At 40.2% G+C, this 13,906-nt stretch overlaps 1 protein-coding gene across 1 annotated transcript; it reads left to right on the top strand.

The window, feature by feature from the left end:
* The first annotated feature begins 1,873 nt into the window (after window positions 1-1,873).
* Window positions 1,874-13,481, top strand: b4galnt1b (beta-1,4-N-acetyl-galactosaminyl transferase 1b). The gene is made up of 10 exons (XM_062416304.1): window positions 1,874-2,458; window positions 2,587-2,763; window positions 3,200-3,306; window positions 6,195-6,232; window positions 6,320-6,500; window positions 7,130-7,222; window positions 7,352-7,539; window positions 7,651-7,791; window positions 7,949-8,186; window positions 10,884-13,481. The coding sequence occupies exons 1-10, from the start codon at window positions 2,181-2,183 to the stop codon at window positions 11,099-11,101; spliced, it is 1,659 nt and encodes a 552-aa protein (XP_062272288.1). The 5' UTR covers window positions 1,874-2,180; the 3' UTR covers window positions 11,102-13,481.
* The last annotated feature ends 425 nt before the right edge of the window (window positions 13,482-13,906 follow it).

The following is a 13,906-nucleotide window of genomic DNA, read 5'->3' on the forward strand; positions in this document are numbered from 1 at the left end:
TCCTCCAGCTTACCATAATAAGGGTAAATTGGTCACCCCCCCCCCTCACCCAAAGCCTACATGATTTCCCCTGGGTCCTGTGAGAGCATGCAAGCAGCTGATGAAGCAACATATAGCACAGATAGCACAAATGTTTTTTATGTGATGATGTAATTTTTTGTGCAGTTAAATAGTATGTGTGCTGTGTGATTCCCCCCCTCAAACCCCCCTTATTTCTTCTTGTCTGTAGATGGAGAAGGTGCTCACTCATTTCTGTGACTGTCTACATGGTTTCCGGAGATGCAGGTGCCTACAGAGGATCTCCTTTCACTGACTGGATAGAGGCAGTTGGGTATATTTATCTTAAGAAATACTCTTTAAACATGCACGCAGGGCTGGAAACAAAATTAAGTTTTGCAAAGTACATATGTGAGATTTCAGTTCCACAAACAGCATTGAAAGGTGGGGCGGGGGGGCTTTCTGATCAAATTCAAAATGGTTGTCAAATGAATTGGCTGAAACTGACACATACTGTATTTGACAGATTTGCAAACATGAGATGAAAGCAGGTTGTTCAGAGAGAAATCACTGGACGGACATTCTGTGCTCAGTCAGTATAGATTATTGTACAATAGCTGCAGCAGGACATCCAGCTTTTCTATGCCTACATCAAAACACACATGCACACACACATACATACGGATATCAGACCACACTAGTTGTCATGGCCTCCGTTTGCCATGTCCTAAAAATAAATTTTAATTAATCTATTTCATATTCTTCAGTGTAATAATGCCACCTAGTGACGCAGAGTGAAAAATACAGTTTTGATCTACAGAGTTATGTTTCTCTTTTGCTTTGTTAAGTGGATAGTTATAACCACAACATAAGTCATAAGACCTCAGCATAGTATTGTGATTGTGAAAGATGAATATTGTTCATTTTGTAAATTATTAGGATTGCTGTTTCTCAGTTAGCATGAAACAAAGCTGTTAGATCTGCTGTCACTCTGTCTGTAGACTAAGATTCCTCTGGAACACCCTTAAGGCCCCCTAGGGGTCCCCTGTACCCTACTTTGAGAACCACTGGTTCTGCTAGCTGGAGAAATGGCTTCAGCCACAGAGAGGGAGTTCAGCATACCAGTAATATCTCATAAACACTCTGAGCGGAAACAGAGGTTTTGTTCAGCTGGGCGATAGGACAAAAAGGCTCATTGTGTAACTGGCATGTTACTGGAAAGCAAGACATCTGCTGTTGGTAGACATAGCAGAGACAAAGTGAGGAGGGGATATATGATAGACGTTAACAAAAGGAGAAGAGAGGTAAGGAGGGAGAAAACAACTCCCAGATGTGAGTTTTCTGTGTGTGATTAACTATTGAAATGCTGACTTTAGAGCTGATGATGATACTGAGCTATCTGAACTTCATTCTACTAATCCAGCAGGTCAGTGTTTGATCCATGGCTGAATGAATGTTACTGTGTCTGGTGTTTTGTGACATGTTTCATGTGTTTCAGAGTCCATGTTGCTACTTGTTTGTTGTTGATGTGACGATTTTGATGCCAGAGCATTTTTCTGATGCCCTGTACAGCAACATGGATACCATTGAGAGCAGTGTTTTTCAGTCCTGGTCCTGGGGCACCCCTACCCTGCATGTTTTATATGTTTCCCTGCTTCTCAACACCTGATTCAAATGAATGGGTTGTTTCTTTCTGTGGCTCCACTGTAAATGTAACCACAGGGCATCTGGAGCCAGGAAGATGATTGGAGGATGAGTTTTACACAAGTCCATCTTGAAACAATACTTCACATGCTTGTGTGTGTTTTGAATAGTTTACTGGTCGCTCCTTGATGTTTTTAAGAGACTGAAGACAAACATTTAGGTAAAGCTAATATGAGGTTTCAAAGTCTGAGTTTGTCAAATCATATTTCCAAAGACGTTTTAGCACAAAGTACCCTTTTTGTATTTTCCGCACAGTGTGTCCTCGCCAAGCTGTGGGTGAAAGATGGTGCAGTACCTCAGAGACTCTTGTACTTAAAATATACATTTGGGAGATTCCCACAATCTGTCTTTCTCAGGCTGCTGAATCACATAACAGGTCTGACTGAAATTTGCATTTTTGCTTTAACTGTGGACTGTGGATTTTGTCCACTGTCTGTTATTCTGGAGATGAATGGATGAATTGACCACTAACTCTTTCAATGCACATATCAGCATGTGATGATTATTCTGAAAATTCTCATCGGCCTTTGTCAGGTTTTAGGATGCGCTCCCTGAGGAAGACGTTGTTGCTCGCCATCCTGGTGTCAGTGGTGCTGGTACTGGCCCTCCTCCATTCATGGCCCACCCGGGGCTACACCACAGTGGATGTATGGCAGCGACCAGGGCCTATAGTAGAGAGGCATCTGGAGGAGAGGCTCCCAGAACCAGACCACCAATTAAGCAACATCCCCTTTCATGTGAGGGACAATGTGGCGAGGTAAGAAGCATTTAAAAAAAAAAAAAAAAACTTAATTTCTTTCATCTATCAACGCTTCAGCACAGCAGACATCAGCGTAAATCTGATTACCTAACACACATACGTGTCTCTGATGATTCGCTCCCCAGCTTGTTGGCACGTAACGGATGCTTATGTGAGGGTGAGGGTGGAGGAGTGAACCTGCCCTTCGCCCAACTCTTATTCCCACGGGTGTCAGCTTACCCACTGCACACTGCCTTTGAGGCCTCTGAGCTGGAAGAGATGAAGAGGAGACGTGCCAAGGAGTACAAGAGTTTCCAGAAGAGGTAAACTAAACTGTAAAATAGAGATGTCATAATTAAAGGTGCTCTGTCTCTCTCTCTCTCTCTCTCTCTCTCTCTCTCTCTCTCTCTCTCTCTCTCTCTCTCTCTCTCTCTCTCTCTCTCTCTCTCTCTCTCTCTCTCTCTCTCTCTCTCTCTCTCTCTCTCTCTCTCTCTCTTATTTACTCACTCTCTCTGGCCTGGAGAAATTAACACTAACCCTCATAAACAGCACCTGTTTGCCTTTTAGTCTGAACCACTCAGGATTCATTATTCCACCGCTAACTGATCCAAAATACAACAGCAATACTTTTAAGCAGTTCACTATAATGGCTCATCAATACCTTTAAGTTTTTTTCAGTCAAGAATGATACAGTCTTTTATTAATAGCTGCTGTTGATTTCCCCCCCACCACCCCACCCTCCCATCCCCACCCCCTCAGGTCACAGTCACCGGCAGATGTTCTCATTATTGCAGAGGCAAACAATCCCTTACAGTATCCGACACAGGGGGTGGAGGTACGACCCCTGAAAACAATCATCATCCCAGGTATGACTGCAGATAAAGCAGGACACACATTTACACAGGACTCATTTGTTAAATTAGACTTTTGTGCAACTGTTAAAACCAGATGTTGTGGTATTCCTTGATCACAGTTCAACAAAGCTACTTTTTAAAAATTATAATTTATTATTAACTTTTATTTCTGTAGGGCGGGTTCATTGAGAGTTTGCTGTCTTTTCCACAGCTGCCCTGAATACAGAACATACAGAAAATAAAAACAAAATTTACAGTGTACAAATCCAAAGTAACAAACAAGATTTACAGTAAATATACAAAAACAGAGACATTCAACCCAAGACATCAAAACACACACATTCACACTTCACTAAATCTGCTGTTTGAAATTAATGTAAGGGATCAGCTCTTTTATTTTAGAAAGTATTTGCAAATTGAAAAAATATCTAAAAGCCATTTTTCCAACCTCAATACTAACCTGACATTCTTTAAGAACCTGATAATCCTAGGATTTAGTGTAGTGTGAAGTGAAGACATGAGATATATATGTTAGAGCAGGGGTGTCGGACTCATTTTACACCGCGTTCCAAATTATTATGCAAATTGGATTTAAGTGTCATAAACATTTAATTTTTCGTTTTTCAATTAAACTCATGGATGGTATTGTGTCTCAGGGCTCTTTGGATCACTGAAATCAATATCAGACACCTGTAATAATTAGTTTGCCACGTGAGCCCAATTAAAGGAAAACTACTTAAGAAGGACGTTCCACATTATTAAGCAGACTACAGGTTTCAAGCAATATAGGAAAGAAAAAGGATCTCTCTGCTGCCGAAAAGCATCAAATAGTGCAATGCATTGGACAAGGTATGAAAACATTAGATATTTCACGAAAACTTAAGCGTGATCATCGTACTGTGAAGAGATTTGTGGCTGATTCAGAGCACAGACGGGTTTGTGCAGGTAAAAGCATAATGAGGAAGATTTCTGCCAGACAAAGTCATCGGATCAAAAGAGCAGCTGCTAAAATGCCATTACAAAGCAGCAAACAGGTATTTGAAGCTGCTGGTGCCTCTGGAGTCCCGCGAACCTCAAGGTGTAGGATCCTCCAGAGGCCTGCAGTTGTGCATAAACCTACTATTCGGCTACCCTTAACCAATGCTCACAAGCAGAAATGGTTGCAGTGGGCCCAGAAATACATGAAGACTAATTTTCAAACAGTCTTGTTTACTGATGAGTGCCGTGCAACCCTGGATGGTCCAGATGGATGGAGTAGTGGATTGGTGAATGGCCACCATGTCCCAACAAGGCTGCGACGTCAACAAGGAGATGGGGGAGTCATGTTTTGGGCCGGAATCATGGGGAGAGAGCTGGTAGGCCACTTTAGGGTCCCTGAAGGTGTGAAAATGACCTTGGAAAAGTATATAGAGTTTCTGACTGACCACTTTCTTCCATGGTACAAAAATAAGAACCGTGCCTTCCGTAGCAAAATCATCTTCATGCATGACAATGCACCATCTCATGCTGCAAAGAATACCTCTGTGTCATTGGCTGCTATGGGCATAGTAGGAGAGAAACTCATGGTCTGGCCCCCATCCTCCCCAGACCTCAACCCTATTGAGAACCTTTGGAGCATCCTCAAGCAAAAGATCTATGAGGGTGGGAGGCAGTTCACATCAAAACAGCAGCTCTGGGAGGCTATTCTGACATCCTGCAAAGACATTCAAGCAAAAACTGTCCAGAAACTCACAAGTTCAATGGATGCAAGAATTGTGAAGGTGATATCACAGAAGGGGTCCTATGTTAACATGTGACTTGGCCTGTTAAGATGTTTTTTTTATTGAAATAGATTGTGATTTCAGTAAATATGACCTCCTAATGCTCCAAATTCAACAAATGACCATTTTCAGTTCTTTACAACCATTAAAATGTTTTGAAACTGTGTTGTGCATAATAATTTGGAACAGTGGATTTTGAGTTTTTTATTTTTGAAAAAAATACTGTTATCATTGGGAGGTTTGTTCAATGAAATTCGAATTATACACTAACGGTTGATGACTTGATAATTATACTGACTGTCATTTGCATTGACTATTTAGGAAAATCAGAGAAAAATATCATTTGCATAATAATTTGGAACGCGGTGTAGTTCATGGGCCACATAGAGCCCAATTTCATCTTAAGAGGGCCAGACCAGTATAACCATTGTATAATCACCTATTAATAACTTTACTATAATAAACCATCTAGGGGTATCCTGATAAGAGATACTGATAAAATGTGTCCGAGCCCACTGAGGAAAAAATCTACTTGTAATTTGATTCAGATTTAAAGAACAATTATATCAAGTTGGAAAAATTGGAATTAGTTTCTTGCAATTTTCACACTGTGCAAAGTTATCCAGTGTGCCGGATTCGAAACCTTGGGGGGCCGGTTCTGGGCTGCGGCTCATATGTTTGACACCCCTGTGTTAGAGGTTTGCACAGTGCTTTGCAAATAAAATGAATATAGTGTTGTTCCCTTCTCACTGCCATCGATTGCCTCCCAATTTGTTCTTATAATATACAATGATGCACTCTAAAGTTATCACCAATTTTTAACACCAGCCTATAGCTGATTCATGTTTGTGTGACTGAGCATTGTCTTTCATTTATGCATATATATGTGAGGCCCAAATACCAAGCACCTATCAAATAATATCAAAAATAGGCTGCGATGCGGTGAATGCTTGTATAATATGATTATATTAAAAAAACTGCAGATAAACACATGTTGACACACAGTCTGCACTGAAAACAATTTGCAGTATGCTATCCCCTTAGAGAGCACACATTTATTCAATTTCCGTTCAGGATGTGGACTAAATAAAGTCTTATGGCTGATGCAAATCATCCTTAATATTATAATCACATTTTCAGGCTTGGCCTTACAAGACCTTCCCAGAGACCATTATTCAGTGAGTATTCCAGTATGTTCTTTAACATATTTTACATATCTGTTGTCCTTCCACCATCTCACCTACTCTCTGTACATCTTGCTGCAGGTAAACATCACTGCCACGCTGGGAACGCTGAATGTGGCGGCAGAGGTAGACGGGGTGAAAGTCAAAGGTGACGGTGAGATGCACATGTCGCTGTCCAGCAGCGTCCTGCTGAACCTGAACCGACAGCTGCAGTTTGTCACCTACACAAACACGCTGTTCCACCCCAGCACAGTGGACACAGGTGAGACCTCGAAACATGTCGTGTTTACTTCTAAAAAATATATGGAAGAAAATTTTGGATAAAACATGTATGTCATTAATGTAATTGAGGCATCATACTACATTTTCAAGGTGCTGTGTGGTTTAGTCTAATATCAAACACATATTTTATTGTCCTGGTCTTCATTTTTTCATTGTAGTGGCATCACACCTGCTGTGTGTCACCACATAGGAATAATTCAGATGAATTATCTTTTAAGCAGTACTGATCAACCTTCTAGGTTGGTGGGAGGATATATTTGCAGAAGTTTAGACTCCATCTTTTTGTGTAAAGGTGGGCAGCCAATCAGGAAGCAGCCTTATTGCTAAATACAGACTGTTTGTTTTGCTATAATAGTTCAATGAAAGAATGAACAAAAGCAGGAAAAAAGCCTGAAACCAAAGATCAGATTTACTCTTCTGGTTGACTGCCAATCATTTACCAGCTATGGAGCGTGTTAGTTTCAATGGGATTTTTTTTCTCTGTGTGCAAAAATAACAGCTCAACAGAAACAACTATTGAGATTCAATATGACAACAGTAGTACGACACAGGTTTGATCCTATTACGCTAATTCAGTCAATTAGAAGTCATTTTTGTTGTATATTTCAGTGCAGTTTGAGACAGAGGGGCATCAAGCCGCCTTCAGTATAAAGATCCGTCATGGTGTAACACCGAAACTGTACAACACAGGATCCAAAGGAGGTACAAACACACCTACTGCATGTAAACTGCATCCATAACCACAGTCAAATATTCCATTATGTAAAAACTGAACTGATGTATTTGCAGGTGAATTTTCCGTAACTCCTGTCTGATCCTTCTTCTCTGCAGACTACAATGTCAGCGCCCTCGTTACCATAGCTACCAAGACTTTCCTGCGTTATGATAAGCTTCAAGATCTTATCGACAGCGTGAGAAGATACTATCCCACTGTCACCATAGTAATAGCTGATGACAGTGAAAATCCCAAAACCATCTCTGGGCCTTACATCGAGCATTACATCATGCCTTTTGGAAAGGTAGGGAAGTGTGGATGGCAAATATGTTAGAAGATTCACAAAATACACGTTCCTGTTGTTGCTGTTGGTGCTGTCTGGATCTCAAGCTAAGTGCTGTGTGTCGTACTGTAGGGCTGGTTTGCTGGACGAAACCTGGCAGTTTCCCAGGTGACCACAAAGTACGTGCTGTGGGTGGATGATGACTTCATCTTCACAGCCAACACCAAGCTGGAGAAGCTTGTGGATGTTTTGGAGAGGACCACTCTGGATCTGGTGAGTGACAGGCGAAATAACTGCTGTTTTTCACTGAGATGCCAGGCACTGACGTCAGAGTGTGTGTGTGTGTGTGTGTGTGTGTGTGTGTGTGTGTGTGTGTGTGTGTGTGTGTGTGTGTGTGTGTGTGTGTGTGTGTGTGTGTGTGTGTGTCCAGGTGGGTGGTGCAGTGCGGGAGGCCACAGGCTATACTGCCACCTACAGACAGACTATATCCATTGAGCCTGGGGAAGAGGATGGTGACTGCTTACACATGAGGAGAGGGTTTCATCATGTCATCCAAGGCTTCCCCAACTGTGTTGTGACTGATGGGGTCATTAATTTCTTCCTGGCTCGCACCGACAAAGTCCAGCAGGTCGGCTTTGACCCACGCCTCGCCAGAGTCGCTCACCTGGGTGAGTACAGTACAAACACTTCAGCAGAATTACTTTCATATTAAAAACACAGAGAAGATTGGACATCTGATATTACTGTATTGCGCAATATTCTTTATCCTTTAGTTAGCTTCCACCAAGTGATTGCTTGTCTTCCTCGGTTCCACACTACATGACCAGCAATAAAACAAACAGTGATTTAAAATCATATTGATCAAACGAGCCAAATATAGATAATAGATTATAATTGAAAGTGTCAAGAAAGAAACACAAAGAAAATATAAAAAATATATCAAAGATTCGAAAAAAACGCAACCATAAAAGTTCTATCTTTGTAAGATCGATCAGATTTTTTTCCAATAAAATATACAAATCTTCCCTGTATAGTTTTAACTGCTTTTACTATCATTATTACAATATTGTCAATACTCAATAAATACTAAAGGTAGCTCTTTATATATGCTACATGGCAACATGCTGGTAAATACACATTTAGTGTGTAAAGAAAATATCCCTATTCTAAACTGTGTGCTCGTTTTATACACTATAACACAACAGACAATAATCTCCAACTTAGTACAATTTAGCTGTTAGAACTGTGTTTACTTTATATACCAACAGGAAAATATAGAAAATATGTGAAAGATGCCCATGAAGGAAAGTTTCTGCTTGTTGAACATAACAAGAGATTTATTCACTTATTTTGTATTCTCTGTGTATTGCCACAAACTGCATGCGTAACACATTTAGTTACAAGTGAACTCAATGTGCTTTACAAAAAAATGCGCGCGCACCCACACACACACACACATAGTAACAAGTCATAAGCCTGAGAAAATAGCAAAATTTGCAGCCTGCGTTTTTGTCACAGTGGTGTGGACACAACTCATGGGATAAACATCTCAGTTCAATTTGGTGTGCATAATTGCTTATCTGTTCTTATCCCAGTATGACCACTACTTATGTGTGTGTAGTATGCAGTCGGGGCCCGGCAACAAGCATAGAATGAGACAGAGACGCAGAAACTTTTGCCCTTATCGTAGAGTGAGCTGAAGGAAACTAACGTTAACATGCTAACATGGTATACAGGTATAATGTTCACCATGTTCACCATCTTATCTTGTTGTGTTAGCATGATGGCAATGCTCATTAGCATTTAACACAAACAGCTCAGGATGTTGGGAATATCATTAGTTTTACCGGAATTTGGTCATGAACCAAAAAAAGTATTAAACACGTTAAAATGTTGACATGATGATGGTGCTAGAGGGAAAGTTTAAGGATCACCACATTTTTTACAATTCATCCTGAGGGAAGCATGAAGCAGTTTCTATGGCAATCAATCAAATATCTGTTGAGATATTTCACAAAAAAAGCTAAAATGTCAACCTTGACCCTGGCAAGGCTAAACATGTGGGCTCTAAAGGCAGCAAAACAGCACACTTAACACTGTTTGACCACCAGGTCGCACTGTTTAGTTAAATATATCACAACACTGCTATTGTGGCGTATCAGGAATGGACAGGGATCTGAATATAGGGATCTGATAAAAGCCTTCAGTGACGGGAGTCACAAGAACTATCTCCTACTGAACACCTCAAAGACTAAGGAAACGATCATAGATTTCCGCAGGTTCAAGCCCCCTCTTCAGCCAGGGAATACCTGTGGGGTGGACATCGAGGTGGTGCCAAGTTATAAGTATCTAGGTGTATACCTGGATAATAAGTTGGACTGGTCCCTAAACACAGACGCTCTCTACAAAAAGGGGCAGAGCCGCCTCTTTTTCTTAAGGAAGCTCAGATCTTTTGACATCTGTAGTAAGATGCTGCAGATGTTTTATCAGTCTGTGGTCGCAAGTGTGTTGTTTTATGCTGCAGTCTGCTGGGGAGGCAGCATCAGACACAGACATGCAAGGCGGTTGGACAAACTAGTCAAAAGAGCTGGCTCTGTGATTGGAGCCAGGTTGGACACACTGGAGGATGTGGTGGAGCGATGCACTGTGAAGATGTTCGAGGCCATCTTGAAATACCCGGATCATCCGCTACACAACACCTTTATGGACCAAAAAAACAGCAGTGGACGGCTCCTCTCTCTTCGTTGCAGGACGGAGAGATTTAAAAGATCTTTCGCTCCTACAGCCATCAGGCTGTCTAATTCTTTAATAATTTAAGAGAAAAGAGCTAACCGACTAATTGAATTTCCCCTCGGGGATTAATAAAGTAATTTTGAATTTAAATTTGAATTTGAAATTGTGTTTAAACGCTAAAGAATTGCAGCAAAAATTGAGATGGTATCCAAAAATAAAATCGCTCTTGCGAGGAGAATTGTGTTATGAAATTTTCTTATCAGCACATGCCTACATCACAGAGTCACTATACTGAAATAATTTAACTAAATGCGTGCATCAAAATGAATTAAATTCAATTAGGAGATTGTATCACTCCAATCCCCTAATGTCCAATTTTCACATTTTCCCTCTCGGCTTTATAGTTGATAAAAATCGAGTCATTGCACATTGTCTTCATTTAGGTATGTGCATAATTATTTCATTTTATTTCCCCCAATAATCAGCTTGACATATTTCATATCTTAGGAAACTTTGAGATCTCCACCAGAATTTAAAATAAAGATCTGTGAGTTTGAACTAAATTTCACAAAGACTTTTACCAGGTTTTGCAAGTATGTGTTTGAAATATTTTGTTTTTGTTTGTTTTTCAGAGTTCTTCATCGACGGCCTGGGATCTCTCCATGTGGGCTCTTGTGATGATGTCATTGTCAACCACGCAACAAAAATCAAACTTCCCTGGGTCAGCGAATCAGAGAGCGACAAGATTTACGCCAAATTTCGTTACCCGCCGGCCTCCTCTGATGCCACACACACGAAAAATGGCCTCCTGTTCTTCAAGAACAGATTTCAGTGTTTGACTCGTAATTAGCCCCCACTCACCTCGTTACCCTGAAGGTTACTCTGCTCTTCCTGAGTTGCCAAAGAAGTTCTCCTCCGCTGCGCCCCGTCAGATAAGATTTTAGACAAACTCTTATGTTTGCCTTCCCTTGAACACCTTGACAGCGGTTTTCAGGCTTCACTGTAGTAAAAAGTAATTTTGCCATTAGGGCACATTTAGCATGTTTATTCTGTCAGTGCACAGCTCCATGGTGAGCTAAAAAGTCAATATCCAGAAGCCTGATATGAAAGTTCAGGCTCCCTTCTGGAGTGGAAACAGTTCAGGAATGGAAATATAGAAAAGTAAGCTGTAGTATGTCGTCTTGTTTACCTAGTTAATTGCAAATGACAGCATCATTGTGATTGATTCAAGGTTACGAAGGGATTACGTTATGTGTTTGTCAAATCTTATCTGGCTTTACATCCTTGAGAGCTTTGGGAAAAGTTTAAAACCAACAGGTAGCAACTAGATTCATTGTTATTTTATTCTAATATGAATAGAGGTATGTGTGTCCTCCTTCAATTTGCACTATTCAAAAAGACGGAAAAGCAATAGTGACGTCTGAGAGCATGACGAGGACTCACCGTTAACGAGGACAAAGGGACACTTCCTAGAGAGTGACAATCCTGTAGGCACAGAGCATAGGTGCCCTTACCAATGCCACATGAAGAACACATTGAAAACTTTTCACCTGTGGTACCTGCGCTCTGTGACTGGCCGAGCCAAAGGTTCAGCTGATGGCTTTGGGGTGTTTTTAACATGATGTGTTATGATTTTGCTACCCCGTCACCCAGAATTCTTTGTGTCATTTGTGAGTGAGGAGGAGAAACTTTTGGTCCCATCCACCTGGAGTCATAGCTGGTGTTACTTGATCTGGGAGCAGCCTTGTTTTGTTTCATTTTGTCCTTGTCTTTTGCCTGCCACTCTGGTTTCTTCAGCAAGCATTTTAAGACGAGGTGAGCACGCTGGTGAATTAGAATAAAAGTGATTGCATCTTTAACTGCTGCCTAAAAGAAAAGTCGGATTAACCAAAATGCGTGTTTAATTTGTCTCATTATAAAAGAAGAAAAGAGAAGGAAAAAACAAGCACGATGAGACAGAATTGATGAGCTTAGTTGACATCTTGGTATGAAATGAGTAGTCAGAGCATGAGAGGAAAACTCTCAGTGACGCCTTGTGAGACAATGTCAATGAAACAAGGTGTAAGGATGAAGCACCAAGGCTCGAAAATCCTCTTTTTATACTGATGGCTCCTTTTTCAAAGAGTAACTGTATGTCAAAGACTGTGATACACACTGCCTGAAGTGATGATGATGTTCTTTTATACCATGGCCTTTAGATGGCGCCTTTCACTCCATTGTTTCTGAAAAGTCAAATTACTACTTTGTTTTTAAGTGTCATTTGTTATTAGAAAAGAGGTGCCGGAAATTTTACCAGCAGTTATTTTTATTTTTTTAGTTATTTATTTATTTCCAGAGGAATATTTAGAACTATTTCGTGTGATGGCAAAACTGGGAAAGGAGGTCGCACTTAAACAATGCGATTGTCAGTGGAGTGCTAAACCCAAAAGGAGGACAAAATATTAACATTCACCTGCTTATTTAAGCTCACAGCAGATTTACAGAGCCTTTTGTTCTTATTTTGTGTCATGTTTCTGCCTGCTTTTTCTTTTTCGTCACCAAACGTGGACAGGGATCAGAATTTATGACTACATCAGTGAAACTATCATAAAAAGGCTGTTGTGTAGTAGGTGTTCAAAAACTTGTCTCACGTCAGGATTTGTAACTGTTGACAGATCTATCGCTGAGCTGAAAACTATTTTTAACAGTCATACTGTATTAATTGTGTTGGCACTGACATTTATCTTGCTTTGCTTCACCCAAAAACCACTAGCGTGAGCCTGCTGTTCACAGCAGATTTGTTTCAGTTTGATGCATTATGAGAATTTTTTTTAGTTTATAATGTTGACATATTAAAATGTCTGTGGAAACAATTAATTACTTTGAATTACTTGGAGTGCGAAACAGAAAAAATAAGGGAAATGGCATTGTGAAAACAGCCACAGGTTCAGTCTACATTATCATCAAGTGTCCTCTAAGACATCGCTGTCCAGACACTCATTATAAAACTAAATGTATTTAAAGGTTATATTTAATATGTAATCAAGCACTAATGTTTGCATTGTTGTTGCTGTTTCCTTCAGCAGTTTCCATCAGTGCTCGACTAAACGTTGGACTGTTACATCTTCAACCACAGGACTCATATTTCATACTCATACTTCATGTTTACTGTGTGATGTGAATATCATTTGATGTCTGTTTTTTTGTTGTTGTCTTTAAAAGAGTCAAACAATAGTTTGCACCTGTGTCTTGAAGTCTTCATGTGATCTTTTTTTCATATCAGTTCACCTCATTACAGTCAAACACTTGCCAAACGAAGTCCAAGATTAAGTCATTTTCAAAGGATGACGAAGATTAAGCAAATTAAAGCAAAAAAAAAAATCTTAAGATGTGAAATGGGAAAAAAAGAAAAGGAAAATAAAGGCTGAGCTACAGTATAATGTTTATTTTGCGGGTTGACACTGATAGGATGAAAAGTACACTATGGAAAACAAAAGCTTGTCTTCACATGAGAAACATCTGCTAACTAGAAATGAATGTGCAAACTGTGAGGAGAAAACCTCTCAGCTCATCAGGGAGGTGAAGGGTGAGATGTTACTGGGACAGATACAAAATTAAAAAACAAAAACATTCCCTCTGAACCTGGTTAGACATTTAATACGACACTGTATTCTCA

The sequence above is a fragment of the Scomber scombrus genome, chromosome 3 (genome assembly GCF_963691925.1).
Source record: "Scomber scombrus chromosome 3, fScoSco1.1, whole genome shotgun sequence".
Classification (NCBI taxonomy): Eukaryota; Metazoa; Chordata; class Actinopteri; order Scombriformes; family Scombridae; genus Scomber; species Scomber scombrus.